The sequence below is a fragment of the Nicotiana attenuata genome, chromosome 7 (assembly GCF_001879085.1).
Source record: "Nicotiana attenuata strain UT chromosome 7, NIATTr2, whole genome shotgun sequence".
Classification (NCBI taxonomy): domain Eukaryota; kingdom Viridiplantae; phylum Streptophyta; class Magnoliopsida; order Solanales; family Solanaceae; genus Nicotiana; species Nicotiana attenuata.
The window spans coordinates 87172698-87188776 of record NC_031995.1 but is presented as its reverse complement, the minus strand read 5'-3'; the positions used below and the strand labels follow the sequence as shown (position 1 = coordinate 87188776).

General features: G+C 33.8%; 1 protein-coding gene across 1 annotated transcript; it reads right to left on the bottom strand.

The window, feature by feature from the left end:
- LOC109229420 (bet1-like protein At4g14600) lies at nucleotides 4392-13410 on the bottom strand. Its single transcript, XM_019394851.1, has 6 exons — nucleotides 13126-13410; nucleotides 7599-7724; nucleotides 7402-7491; nucleotides 7059-7182; nucleotides 5704-5760; nucleotides 4392-4928 (listed from the first exon to the last, which is right to left on the bottom strand). Exons 3-6 carry the CDS (start codon nucleotides 7458-7460, stop codon nucleotides 4767-4769), a joined length of 402 nt encoding a protein of 133 aa, XP_019250396.1. The 5' UTR covers nucleotides 7461-7491; nucleotides 7599-7724; nucleotides 13126-13410; the 3' UTR covers nucleotides 4392-4766.

Genomic DNA, 16079 nt, shown 5'->3' with positions numbered 1-16079 from the left:
CAATGAAGCCATATCATCAGGTGTTGGTTGAGTTAAAGCAGGCTGAGTTTGTTGCCATTCTTCCAACCTTTTATGATAATCTTCCTGAAATGAAAAACATAGCTATTATGTAAACAAACTAATTAATAAACCATAAATAACTATAAAGTTAGAATTTTACATATGTGTCTGACGCATGCGTCTCCACCCAGTGTTCTCTTGTACCATCCTTCTTCTTTTTCTTATGCAACTCCTCGAAGACCTCAGCGTGACTAATAAAATTTTACTTATAAATATTTTTTCCTTATTTAAATCGTGTAACTATTTTCCTCAAATTTGACTCTTTCATTTTTACAAGTTTTAACACTTTTGGAATTATAACAAAGGACTTTTGCAAGTTTCTGCCTTCGTTTTAATTTTTGTAGGAATCATTAGCATGTTTTCAATGTTAATCCAAATTTTTACGTGTGCACAACGAGTTTCAGTTGACTTATAAATTCTCTATTTTTAATATAAATCTTTTAATCATTAATGATGGATAACATGTAAGTTATATTTTATGTTAGTTATTATATCATTCAAATTATATTTATAACATAAAAACTTTAAAATTAACTAACATTTTGCTATTGATCTTTATTTATTTGGATTATTCAGAGGGAGTTCTAATATTTAGAAATTCAACATCAAATAAAATTTTAACTTATATAACTTATTTTTTTATCTAAATTTCGTAAAATAATCTTTAGTCAAATTCATATCCAAAGAAGAAAATAAAAAAATTAAATTCAATTCCTTATTTATTAAGATCTACTAACAATCGTGAATATTGAATATCACCAAACTAAGTTGCACACATTTTAATAATTTTTCTTTGGATCAAAGAATGATCGAGAATATCAAGATATATTATCTTCTCCTTTGGTTGAAATATTCAATCAAAATTATTATATCATCAGTTCAAATGAGAAAAATGAGTTTGGATATAATGACGAACAAGGAAACAAAAAATAACAAAGTTGATTTCATACTGGACTAAATTGTTATTTAGGTTATTTTCCTAATATTTAGGAATTTGGAATCCTAATATTTATGAGTTCGAAATTTTAAAAATAGGTTGATCATTAATGCTTTCTATATTTTAACTAAGTAAAAACTACTAATGTGTAGCAACTCAAAATATATATAAATCCCTAGCCCAATATTTTGAACTTTATGAATATTTCTAAAATATACTACTTACCAAGTTGCCCCTTTTATACCAACCACTCGATTTTCTCTTCCTCTTCGAACTTCATAATGCTTATGAATATTCTTTATAATGTTTGGTGATGAAAAGTCAGTATACCCCCTAAATTTTAGTGATGTAAAGGTTAAACCTCAAGGTGTTTAAAAGTATATCCTTCCCAAACACATGAAAGAAAATAGTGAATAAGAAGATTTGCTGAAAAGGAGGATTAACTAACATAACTCTTAAGTTACATGATAATTTTATTATCATTAATAATCCGAAACTTATAGTAAAAATTTTTAGAGTTTAAACGAGAGATAAAGAGACGTGGTCGACAAGAGTCAATAACACTAATAATTCTGCAAATACGATGATCCAAAGTATATTAGATGGATATTTTACCCTTTAAGAGTAGCTTTTTATTGGATAAAATTATAACTACAGTTAAATATGTAAAATTGTAGACGATTTCATACTAAACTATGAATAAAAATAAACGATTTTTTAAAATAAATAATTAAGTTTTTAGAACTAATAGCAAAATAAGTTCATTTCACTTCTTTTAAAATTGTTCATATACGAAAAATTATTTTTCAAGTTGGTAAAACTCATATGGTACATAAATTTATTTTTACAAAATAAAATATTGGCGAAAAGAGAAATTAGAGATAGAGCAAACTTGAAGCGATAAGGATAAAACGTTAGAAGACAAAACGTATTCTATATGAGTTGTAATTTTTCTTCATTCATTATAAAGAATGGCAACTCCCTATATTTTTTATACATTACTTCTTGTAAAATATTAACTCAACATTGGTGGGGGCAAACGAGAAAACAATAATAATAAGGCATTTGAGGACTTATGTGATGGTAGATTACTTTTTCTAATTTTTATTTTAAAACTCAAACACATTATGTAGTATATATAAGAAAGAAAGAAAGATTTTCTCAAAATCGTATATTTATGAATATAGGATACATTTTGCACGTACCCTAAGACCAGTCATAATAATAATAAAAAAAAGGAATCAAGCGTCTTGGATTCAAATATTCAAACAATCTCTCTTGCTATCGAAATCTAGTTAAAATAAATGAAAATAACTTGCGGCCTATAGGAGTGACCTATAACAAAGATAAAGAAGACCTTTGTTCCCTGGTAATAATAATCAATTAATTACCAAAAAAAAAAGGGACCTTTGTCCGACCCATTAGACAATGGACGGTTTTCATTCTAATTGTTTTCCCCTCATATCTTAACTTTTTGTTTGAAAAAACCCCAGAAAGAATTGGATGTAAAAGAATTTTTGGAATTGTATATTCAATGATTTACCAATATTAATAAACTAAATTTGATTTAATGAATAGAATAAAATATTTATTATATACAGATATAAAGAGGGTGGCGAGAATCGAACCCCCATCATTAGCTTGGAAGGCTAGGGTTATAGTCGACGTTGATTTGTTATTTTTAAAGTCTCTGATTCAAAACCGAACATGAAACTTTGGTTTCATTTGGCTCCCACTGATGGCAAATCAATCAGGGATGACACACCAAGGTGCATGGTTGAGACCCAATAAGCGAGGTGTGTCCATCCCCGAAAGATGTTTGCAATGCTTTCATTTCATAAAGATGGCAGGGTTGGACACAAGTCACAACAAAACCTATTTTGCATAATGGGCTAGAAGAGTCATTGATCAAGTTAGGCTAAGTAAAGGGGTTTTGACACAGTTACCCACAAAACAAAACTATTTACTCTTGTCTACCCATTTTTTTTTCTACCCATAAATTAATTACATTTCCTACTCATAGTAGGTTTTGTGGGGGAATTTTCTCTTTATTCTCCAATTCTTTTTTATTTCTATGCTTCGTTTCTTTCTTTTTTCTTTTTTCTTTTCTTTTTCTTTCTCCTTTTCTTTTTTCCCGTTTTCTTCTTATTTTTTTCTTTTTTCCTATTCTAATTTCATTTAACTTCTTTTTTTTATTTTCTTTTTCTCTTAATAATCTAATTTCATTTCCTATTTTTATTATTTTTATTATTCTTTTTTTTATATTATTACTAAAGAAAAATCAAATTGTGTACCAATTAAATGTAGTTAATACAACCAAAAAAATATTAACTAACATTTGATACCAGTATAGTATATAGTNCGTATTTATGCTTCATGTTGTACTTTGTTATTAATTTATTATGCATGCCAATTTAGTTTTACTATTGATTTGTTATTTTACATTTTCGTCAAACACTTTAATAATTAGATTTCTATATTATATATACTACATATATTTATATAGCCATGCATAAGAGCAATTTATATATATACATACACATATGGTTTACAAGAAATTGACCTTAATATAAAAAAAATTAAAAAAAAAGCCCGGAAATAAAAAAAGCCCGTTAGACCCACTAAGCCCACGAGCCCGGCCCATTTAGCCCAGGACCATATGGGCTTAGGCCCGTCACGGGCTGGTCCTACCCGTTGAGCCCACGAAGCCCGGGACCGCGAAGCCCGGGACCGCCAGAGCCCGGGACCGCTAAGCCCAGGCCCGTTTAGCCCGGCCCGTTTAGCCCATTTAGGCCCGGGCCCGGCCCACCATACAGCCTTAGCAATATTTAATAGCACCCACTTTGAATCAAACAAAAAATCTTCAAAAATAAAATTGAGCTTCAAGCCTAACAATGGTGGATATTAAAGGTGATGGCCAGATGAAAGTCTTTATATAGGAAAAATACGATGTTTACAACTTTATACAAGGATCTGGTGAAGCCCAACAATCTTCAAGACTTGCATCTGGTGATAGCCTTACAAGGATTATTTTTTATATAGGAAGGAAAAGTTTGGAAGGAAAAAGTTTGCACCTGGGCTTCACCAGATCCTTGTATAAAGTTTGGAAGGAAAAAATACGATGGGTATAAAGTGAGGAAGGTAAAATGAGGAGGAAGAAGAAGAAATGCAGGTAAATAGTTTGGGGAGCATGGGTAGCAGTAGTAAATAGTTTGGGTCTGGGCATTAAAGGGTAAATAGTTTGGAATTAATGAGTATAAATTTTCTCCCAAGTAAAGCGGAGCAAGCCTCAGCTATCAAGCAAACAAGCAACAAAATGATTCAGAAGCATGTGTATGCTAGCCTTCTGTTAAGGGTAGACTTGGTAAGAGTTTAAAATCAAATGCATACACTGTTTGCCGAACATCGTCATCTGCAAAACAGGCTCGGCTGTTTAAACAAATGAAGTATAGAGCATCTTCCATTGACAATAATCAACCTTTTTTTTAGGATAAGCACACAATTATCATTGTCATATAGCAAGTATTACAAGGGGAAAAAAAGTGAAAAGAGAACACAAGAAACTAATGACAATCCTCAGTGCTACTAAAGATAGGGAAACTTTACACAAGACTGATATATGGAGTTCCTATAGTTGCACCCTTGCTGTCCCCAATCACTAAAAATTAACCTTGCAGCATTTGTATGATGCCTTGAATAGATTGTGTGTTTCTCTTATCTTCATCAAGACTTGCACCAGGAAACAACAAAACAATGCAGAAGATCGCCTTTATCTCCGTGAAAACTTGGACAGCAGATATATCACAAAGAAGCAAAATAGTGCAAAAAGAATAACATGCATCACGTGGTTTGATCCTTCCTGGATGATACTTCTGTTCAATCGTCTCATATTGTTCTTCACCCCTGCTTGAGCTTTGATCAGTGTCATTTGCTGTGATAATGGGAGGAGCAAGTTTTTAAGGAAACGGGGAAATCATGTAACTTACAAGAATGATTCCATAATCAATAAAATAAGCATACATCATGAGAATCTCAGATAGACCGACCAACCAACACATTTATAAACAGTGCCACACTAACTATAGGAAAGTTTCCTACTTCTAACGGCTTGAAGCAATCTATTGCAGCAATTTGCTAGACGGGATAACTATTAGAAATACAGATTCACAATCAGTTGAACATATGCGGTGTGTAGTTCAATATCCCCGCACAAATTACCCTCAAGAACAAAGAAAAAAAAGAGAAAATGGAATCAAGTTTGGGCTTTTTATTAGATCTAACAAGGATGTATCTTTCAAAGTACTAGAAAACCTATAAGAAAAGCATAGAGCAACAAAGGCATTCAGGCAGGTTGGTTTGGCAGTTCGTAAGGCATTCAGGCAGGTTGGTTTGGCAGTAGCAAACAAAGACTACGAGTACATTGTCATTTCCAAAATATTTACAGTAATAACAATTGCAATTCCCAGCATTTATAGAGGGAGAGAGAGTGTTAGATTGTTATCCAGCCTTGGGAACATAAACACAAAACAAGCTCCAATATACAAAAACTTAATTGTTAAGGTACATAAATATATGGAAAAGTGACAAAAGGAGTTGAAGAATATCAAATATACTTGGAAGAAAAGGAGAACAAGTTCATGGCATAACAACAACAACAACAACTACCCAGTATAGTCCCACAAGGTGGGAACAAGTTCATGGCATACCAGTTGGTTAATAAAATCATTCTGAAACTTTGCTTCAGACTCAATTTCTTGGGCTACCTGCAGCAAGAAATATCTATAAGTACTAGCAAAGGGTAAGTTGGAATAAAAATCTGAAACCCTAACAAAGATGAAATGACAAGGCGGACAAATGAGACATTGGAAAAAAATGACCTATAAGGAACATTGTATGGATCCACGGACAGGATATAGGAATGATAACCTCTCTCTCAGCCTGTCGTGAATGAACTATATGGATAACATGACACTGGTCCCCCTATTCTCAGATTTCACTAGGACAGATTTACAACCTAGAAATAAGCGCTGATGTCTCTCTAGCATCCACCTCAAGACCAGTTGAAGTATGTCAGCATGATAAAGCATCAATATATGCCGATATAAAAAATGAAGATAGACATAAGTAACCACCGGAAAAAGGAGTCATGTGTGTGAAAACACAACCTTTCTTCAAGATTGGTGACCAGGAATAAGTCAGTACTTGCTCCATATACAGTCAAACTTCATGTCTTCTTAATCTAACAATTGATTCCATCCAACAAGAAGTTCCTATACAATGTCTTTTATGCAAAGTATATCTAGGGGGGGGGGGGGGGAACCAGAATATCTTGGCAGTTGGTGTTGTTTCCAAAACAACGCAGTCTTACCAGTGAGAACGTAAAGCCAAAGAGTGAATTAACATTTTTCTCATAACAGTGGCGTGTGGCCAACTTGTGCACACCTCAGCCATTTAACCGAGTACTTGCTACCTCCAATTTGGCACAAGTATTGGGTACTTCCATCCGCCAAGGCTTAGGCATATGGAAATAAATAACCTAGTGTTTTTGTATTTCTGCTGGGACTAGAACCCTGATCTCCAAGGGTTGAACTCACTTCATTGACTACTAGGCAACAACCTTGGGTTGATGAACAGCTTTATTAATCCAGTACGATACGATAAATTAAAGGTAAAACATAATACATTTCCATTCCCAATTCTAAGATGAAATCCTAAATTAAAGGATAGAGAACAACATTCCTGAATGCAACATTGCCTTGTTTCGCTCAATCCCGAACACAGTATAATCATTACGCTTTCATTTGTTCGTAGAAGAGACTTCAACTATCTTCAACCTATATGCCTAACAAGTTTCACTGTGGTGTTCTAAGAAATACTATTATCAGTGTCCAAAGACAACACATCACCTTATTTGAAATGGATCCATGACATAACACATCACCAAATTTGACATGTACATGCATATTAAAGATGCCACCGGTTATGAAAAGAAAAAAAAATCCTCCAGCAAAAATACAAAATACAAATATAAAGCCAAAGACAAGGTGATAGGTAAGCATACATTTCTAAGCTGTTTTACTTGTTTGCGAAGACCTGTAATCTCGTCATCTAGGTCCCCGTGCATCGGATCAATCCGCACCTGTATCTCATCTGAACCACCTACTTGCCTCGTACTCAATCCATCTCTGATCAATCAAACAATGAAAGAAAACAACTCAATTTCTCAAAAATAAACCCAAAAAATGCAAAAAATGTATTTCTATTAATTTTTTCCTAATTAGGTCATGCTTTTGGTAACTTTTTGTTACACAACACTTCTCTATCACAATTCAAATTGTGCAAGCAAACCATAACAAAGTATAACTTAAGAAGACGATACTTTTTTCCCCGTTTTTCATAGATACCTGGATCTGTAGGAAGCAGCACCGTAGAAATCACCGCCTCTATGAGAGCTAGAAGCCATTGACAGAAAAAACTGAAGGAACCTCGAAACCCTAGGTTCCACGAAAAACTTTAAAGTATCAATAAAAAGGATTGAAACTTCAGCACGTCAGAAAATACTTCTGTGCTACCAAAGATCAGAGGAGAAATTTATAGTAACCTGTAATATGTTTGTTACAACTCTATTTACCAAAAAATGCTATTTACTCTGTAATACAGCCTATTTTTCAACCAATTTGTCCATTAACTGCTATCATGAACAGTCTTGTGAGCTATTTGTTTCATCCTGCACAAGGAATGTTAATGCAGCAGAGTATCAGAAACCGAACTCAAATGCACGTTAAATCAGGTAGTTTGCTTCCTCGTTTATGAAGTTAATTTGAGCCCTTGCCCTTTAATATCCACAAATGTACAGATTATATGCAACAAAGCTAGGTTCTTTAGTTCCACGATAAAATATAATTACAAGGCATCATCCTATTCAAACCGTAATATTCATTAGCAAGTTGTACTGCATAAATAAATGGTTAAATACATTAACACAAAGCATGTGTTCATATAAATAGAAGACCACTACGGATTTTCAACTTCTAAAAAAGAAGGGAAAAAAAATAACATGCTCAAGGAAAGACCCAAAACAATAGGTACATTTTTCATACAAGTACATCTCCGGGTCAGGAAAATGGAAAAAAACTATCATCCCTCCAAAAAAGGGAATATCCTTTACATCTAATAAACCAAAAAAAAAGATCTCCATTAACACATTTTACTCTTAGCAAGTTGTACTGCATAAATAAATGGTTAAATACATTAACACAAAGCATGTGTTCATATAAATAGAAGACCACTACGGATTTTCAACTTCTAAAAAGAAGGAAAAAAAAATAACATGCTCAAGGAAAGACCCAAAACAATAGGTACATTTTTCATACAAGTACATCTCCGGGTCAGGAAAATGGAAAAAAACTATCATCCCTCCAAAAAAGGGAATATCCATTACATCTAATAAACCAAAAAAAAAGATCTCCATTAACACATTTTACTCTTAATCATTCTTCTGTCACACATTAAATTTCCAAGTGCTTAGTGATTTTTCGCCAGGAATTCCAACATTTATTTATTAATGAGCTGCACATTAGCTCTATGATATCCTCGGTGCCCCCAACGGCTAAATACTTAGAAATCTTAATCCGAAAATGATAATGGTTATAAAGAAATTCAAACAATGTAATTTCAACATGGCATAAAAGTTATGAAATGCACATCAAATTCTTTAAGCTCCGAATGATCTCAATTGTGTTGAAAGTCTCGCTTCATTTAAAACTACAATCTTATGGTCCGTCTCTACCCTCCTCCCCTAACATATCATCAAATCTACCAACTCACCTTTGTATGATCTTACAATTTGAATTAAGAAAGCTAATCTCCACCATATAATAATAATATTATTGTTATTAATAGATGGAGACTTTTAATATTTTCACTACCTTATCTGTCAATATTTAAAAAACTGAGGGGCATAAATCACTGAAAATCAAGAGGTTTAAAATTATACTTAAACCATAATTTATTTATAGTTGAGTAGAAATACAACCTCTATCAATAAGGAAACCTTAGGTAGAAAAAGAGAAAAGGAACAGCTATGTACTACATGATGTTTAATTTAGCCACAAATCAGCCTTGCTCTTTTCCAGCAAAAGTAACAGAGGCAAAGAAACAAACCTCCAATGCCTGAGCAGTCCTGTATTTCGGGACATTCACTTAAGACATGCATATGTTTTCACTCACTCTCTGTAATTATGGCTGCGAAACTAAAACAACTCCGGTTTAAAAACCTACTGATTGTTTGAAAAAATCCTGGGAAAATGGAATCATTTAAGAGGAATGAAACTCAAACAAAGAGAAAACATATGACAGATTTAGTAAAGAGTGCATGTACTTCATCACTAAACTTCCGTTTAATGGTGAATGAGAGTGTATTTATTTCATGAACTTTACCTTTTATTAGGTTGTTAACTACTTTATTTCAGCAATACACAAATTTGTTAAATAAAAGATAATAAATGGAGACCGGTATCATGAATGCACTCTACAACCTCTGAATGTCCCAGAAAGTAAGTTCTCCCTCCACCTCCTTAGGCAATACCTATTTGCATGTTATGGGCACCCACCTTTAACCAAGCGAACTAGAATTAAGCATTCTTTTACAACCAAGTGGCCACCCCTTCCATCAGCTGCACTCAATTTAATTTCCACTTGGTGCGTGCAAACCTAGACCTCACCTGGATTTGAAGTTCATCCAGTGTAATAGCACAACTATTATGAAGCTAATCTAACTCTTGATGAGCTCCTGTAAGATGTGGCTAGTATTAGGGTCTAAAATCCAAAAAGTATTAGCACGTAATAATATTTCTATGAGATGCAGCACATGGTGCTCCTTGCAGTAATATCACGACATTCACGAGGCAAGGACTCTTACTCTTGCTTCTTTTTGGCTTTTGTTTGTTTAGGGACTTATTGCAATAGTTTTGAGTTTTGACCCAAAATTGGAGAAGGTGCATCCAATTTGTGCAAGATTCAGAGGTAGTAGATTCGTTTCACATTATTTACAATTTTCCAACCATTTTCTCCATCTGTTCTTCCAGGAACAACTTTTTGAACCCACTCAGTACTCACCTAAAGGATGAAGTACTATATCACAGAATTGGCTTGAGGCTCCACTTTGACTTATTAGTGGTAGACAACTCATAAAAGTCCAATTTTAACTTGGTTCTATACCAACAAAAACAACAACCACCCCTTATAATCCCACAAGTGGGGTCTGGGGAGGGTAGGATGTATGCAGCCTTACCCCTACCCTGGGAGGGCGGAGAGACTGTTTTCGATAGACCCTCGGCTAAAGAAGGTGAGAGAAGCCCTGATATAGCAAGTAATGGCAAGACAATAATTAGAAAACTAAATCGAAATAGCAACAAAGAATATGAAAAGGGTACCGATAACAAGTAATAGCAAAATAACATATTTAGAAAACTAATTCCAAGGCAACAAACGAGAATATGAACGAAGTACTGCTAGCAAACTACAGAATTATCGATGGCAAGTAACAACGGAACGAGACATGCGAATATAGCAAACTAAGGAAAAAAGGGTACCGTACTAGCGCTAATACTATCGAGCTAGAGAAGACAAAGGAAAATGCACGACTACCTCCTAACCTTCTACCCTAATCTTCAACCTCCACACCATTCTATCTAGGGTCATGTTCTCGGTTAGCTCAAGTTGCGCCATGTCCCGCCTGATCACCTCTCCCCAAGACTTCTTTGGCCTACCTCTACCCCTCCTCTTACCTCCCAAGGCCAACCTCTCACATCTCCTGACAGGGGCATCTGTGCTTCTCCTCTTAACATGCCCGAACCATCTCAACCTCGCCTCACACATCTTTGCCTCCATAGGGGCCACTCTCACCTTGTCCCGAATAACTTCATTCCTAATTCTATCCAATCTAGCATGCCTACACATCCATCTCAGCATCCTCATTTCCGCTACTTTCATCTGCTGGACATGGGAGTTTTTGACTGGCCAACACTCTGCCCCATACAACATAGTCGGTCTAACCACTACCTTGTAGAACTTACCCTTAAGTCTCAACGGCACATTCTTATCACACAAGACACCGGAAGCGTCATTCACCCTGCTCTGATACGGTGTGTGACATCCTCATCTATCTCCCCATCCTTCTGAATTATAGATCCCAGAAACTTGAAACTCTCTCTCTCTCCTGGAAATAACTTGCGAACTTGGTTCTAAATCATAAACTAATAAAGAAAACCAACCACCTCAACCTGCTTTCGATTGAACTGACCAAATAGAAGTCAACCTTTTGAAGATATTTCCATCACCGAAACTACTAGAAAAGGCCATAGAGAAAATGATCACGGGCAAACCAAACCAATAAAAGAACAATCTACCTTAAAAGATGTGCATCAGAGTCGATACATATCTTTCATCCTCTCCTCAAAAATAAGCAAGCCACGGAAAAAAATCACTTATTCATATTTGACAACTGTGATCTCCACCAGGTTGATCTGTTTGTTTGATTACATTTATAAAATTCGCTTCCTACAAACTTCCAGTGTTCCATCCTCAAATCCCATTCATTTGGTTTCAGGTGTACAAGCAGCAAGTATATACAACCAGAAAATCATCTCAATCACACGAGCATTAAAGAGTACATGCACCAAATCCAAATTAAGCCATCATTAATCATTATAAATGATGTGCCCCTTCTACTTGGTGGGCAATCATACATACTATAGATGTGCCAGTTGAAAACCTTAATCTATAGAATGAAATCCCATGTGTTTCGGAACAAGGAAGACCATCACCGTTACATTCAAAGGATCAATGGTATTAAGTGCAATAACCAAGTTACTGAAAGCACAATGGCATCATCCAAGCATAGAAAGAACAACCTCCTATAACATGAAACTTGTCGAAGAACACCGATCAAATTCAACACAAATTAATCCTAAGAACTGGTTAAATATTTAAAATCTCAATACCAATTTTAATACTCCCTGTGCCAACTTGTTTGGCACTTTTTCCTTTATTGTCTATCTCAAAAAGATTGGCACCTTATTACAATCTAATAATTATCACATTCCTATTTTACCATTGACATGACGTGTTCTAGATCCCACTAAACACAAAAAAGAAAATTTTGGTACCAAAGGCACTTGAGGCTTATATCAGAAGTCTTTTCTTTCTTAAACTCCGCATCTAGACAAATACCGCCAAACCAAATTAAGAAGAGGGAGTATTTCTTAATGAATTCTCCACATTTAACAATTCAGCATAACCATGCACATTATGTTTATAGCACCAAATCCCCACGGGATTCTACCACCGCACACAAAACACCAGTAGTTATAAATGCAATATTCCAAATAATAAATGACTTGTGAACTACGTCATCAGATTGACAAAGAACGTTCCTGTACACCGACGCCAACAGAAACCCCAACAAGTGTAACAAACCAATTCTATTTCAGAAACCCTGTAAAAGCCCAATCAAACCCGGACACAATTAAGACATTCAGGACAGCAAAATGACAAACAAACAGCACGTGCTCCTCAAAAATATATCGGACAAATGCAGCCAAAAAAGAAGCTATCATCGCGAATATCAGTCTCAATTTCAAAGCTACACTATGAATTTAGACAGAAAAGTGCAAGAAACAAAAGCAATTGAACAAGGATAGAACAGAAAATAACAAATAAAATGAATTTGGATTAAGCCATTACTCTGATATCTTTCAAAAACAACACTAACAACAAATAACAGATAAACGATTTCGTATTAAGCTCAAAAAATAATAATCAAACAGCACATGCTCCCCAAATATATCAGTGTCAGTCACTATAAAAACTAAAACTTCGAGAGAGGAAAAACTAATCAAAATCAACTCCACACCAACACATTGCATACAACTGCACGGAGCATACAAAAAACATAAGGTATGATTAAGATTAACCTAACTCCAAAACTGTAGATTAACCAGTTACCAAATCTCATAAAAAAACATTTTAAAAAAAAGAGCTGATAAAAATGCATACAAATAATTAGTCCAAAAATAAAAATAAACTCAAATTAGCTAAAAACGAAAAGGAAGGAGAAGAATTCAAACCTGCTTTATACCGTAAAGCGAACTGGAAAACCCTAGTATACAAGTAGAAATGCTATGATTCTTCAACAACAACAAAAAAAGAAACCTCAAAATTTCAAAACCCTAGATGGAGAGAAAAATGAAGCGGCGGTGATGTTAGAAAGAGAAAGACGGAGAGAGAGAGATTCATGGCTTAATACATGACGAAGACAAAGGATTTTGCCGATTGCGAAGAATTGAAAATGAAAGGGGAAGATATAGATGGTTGAAAACTGAGAGAATTTAGGGCCCGTTTGGATTGGCTTAAAAAAAAGTGGCTTTAGGGCTTAAAAGCATTTTTTAAGTGTCGGAGCTGATTTTATAAATAAGCAGTTATGTGTTTGGATAAAAGTGGTGGAGCTGACAAAAAGCTGTTGAAATATTTGGTAAACAAGTGCTGGTAAGCACTTTTTCTATTAAAATGACTGAAATATCCTTAAAGCTGTTAACACTATAAAAAGCTTATTACTATAATATTTTATTTCAAACTTATTAATATAAATACGAAATAATTAATATTTGAACTGATCACCTAAGATAATTTTATATCATTCCTTAAGTCCCATAGGTTTGATCCTGTAGAATTTGACCCATTTTCTCATTGAACGAAAGGTACGAAATAAATCAGATTGATAAAAGTACCATTATAAATATAATTGTTGAACTCTTATTTTACACTTCTTTTAACCATATAAATTTTTTATTTATTTCTTGATATTCCAAACTTACTGGGAAAACATATGAAATAACTATCACATTTTATTATTCTATTCCTTATTTGAACTATGTAAAAATTCCTAATATTTAGGAAATCAAAATAAAATAAACTTGTACTTTTTAAAATTATTTGAAAATTGTACGTATAGTTAATTAGAAATTAGAATGCAACTAGAATTGTTGGTCGCACCCGAGTTTAAATTCTTAGAAAAAAAGATCAAACACAAGTACAATACTACAATCTATGTAAGAGATTTTAAAGTTAAGTATGTTTAGCAAGCTTTGTCTGTTATGACTTCGCATGTATATCAATTTTATTAATTTATAATTTTTTTTATAAAGATTTACATATGATTATTATATAAATAAATGTTTAATCATTTTTATACTAATATTTAGGACTATTTTTCCTTCTTTTTAGGTTTAGGAGTCCTATTTCCTATCTCATATTTTAGTTATTTAGTAAGAAAACTTCATTAGGTAAATGTCGTATTCACCTTTCAAAGCAAAGCTAAACTTCAAAGTTCACGTTCTGACAAATTTTAAAAGTTTGAGTGGGATATTATAATTATTTCAAAAGTTTGTGACGGACATTTTTGGAATACTAAATATTATTAGGGACAAGAGGGTAAAATACTTGGTCAAATATAGTTGGCTTTTAAGCTGGAAAAAAAAAAGTTGGGATCAGCCAACTTGTGACTTTTGGCTTTTTTTAAGCCAATTTTAACTTTTTTTAAGCTGTTTTCTTTTTTACCAAACACTTCCGTAGACACATGTTGAGTACGTACAGGAGCAATTAAGGTCCCCAAGTTTTTCAGTTTTTTTATTTCAAATTTAAATATCAGAATTTCTAAAAATTTAAAAAACTCTAGAAAGCTGTTTCTCATCAAATCACTCAAAATTCATAAACAACTCTAAATTGTATTCATGTACAAACACAACTCTAATTTTCAAATACCCTTTTTACTTGAATTTACTTCCCACTTTTTTTCCGAAATTTCTCAATCCGGACTTGGAAGGTTGGAACTCGGGTGCTGAGGTGTGTGTAGATCTTTAAATTCTCTATGTTTAACGGTTTGGGCATGCTAGAGCAAGAATTCTGTGTAAGAATACCCGTCTATCTCCAACTTTAAATAGAGAAAAAATCGATTATTAAATTTCCTATAATAAAATCATAAGTTTTTTTTAACTAAAATTATAATCGTATTAAATAATAAGATAAGTTTTTAATCTTATAAAAATATCGAACTATATCTATAAATATATTACAAAAATATACTTCGCATATTATATTTAAAAATAGCAAACCATTTATTTTTTCCTAACGCCTTAAAAATATACAAGCAGATACAAACCAACATATAATTAAACACATAAAGTACTAACTCCTAAATCTACTTTGGTACTCCAATTGAAATTAAATTAGATATCGCATATTAAGTAGCAAGGCACAAGGCATTCCAATGATCTTAACTAGCAAATAATATGGTATTGGATATTTTTTCTCTCGCATGATTTAAATTTTTATCACTTCAATACTTAATCTTCTAATAAATTTTATTCTTAAGTCCCAGTGATTAATATTTCTCCGCGATATATTCCTCTTGTCTTTACTTAGTTTATTTTATACAACAACAACAACAAGCCCAGTAATTTTTTACAAGTGGGGTCTAGGTAGAGTAAGATGTACGCAGCCTTACCCCTACCCTAGAAGGACAGAGAGGTTGTTACCGATAGACCCTCAGCTGGATAATGGATGACAAAAGTACTGGCAACAAGAAGAAATATCAACAAGATAAAAAATACTGAAGCCAAGAAAGCAGTTAAACTATGGTAGTGTAGCAATATGTGAATCATACTAACACTAATGCTAGCGAACTGGGAAAGACAAAGAGATGCCCTCGACTACCTACTAGCCTTCTACCCTAATCCTTGACCTCCATACCCTCCTATCAGAGCCATGTCCTCAGTCAGCTCTAGTTGCGCCATGTCCCGCCTAATAACCTCGCCCCGAGACTTCTTAGGCCTACCTCTATAACGACCCGAACAGTCGCTTTGAGATCTAGCGTGTAATTCAGCAGTTTGAGGCCATGAGCAGCTTCACTTCAGGTATTATGACTTGTACGTGTAGTCGGAATTGAGATTTAGGGAGTTCGAAGTTGATTTGGAAAGAGAATTTTCATTTCGAAAGCCTTAAGTTGGAAGAATTGACTAAGATG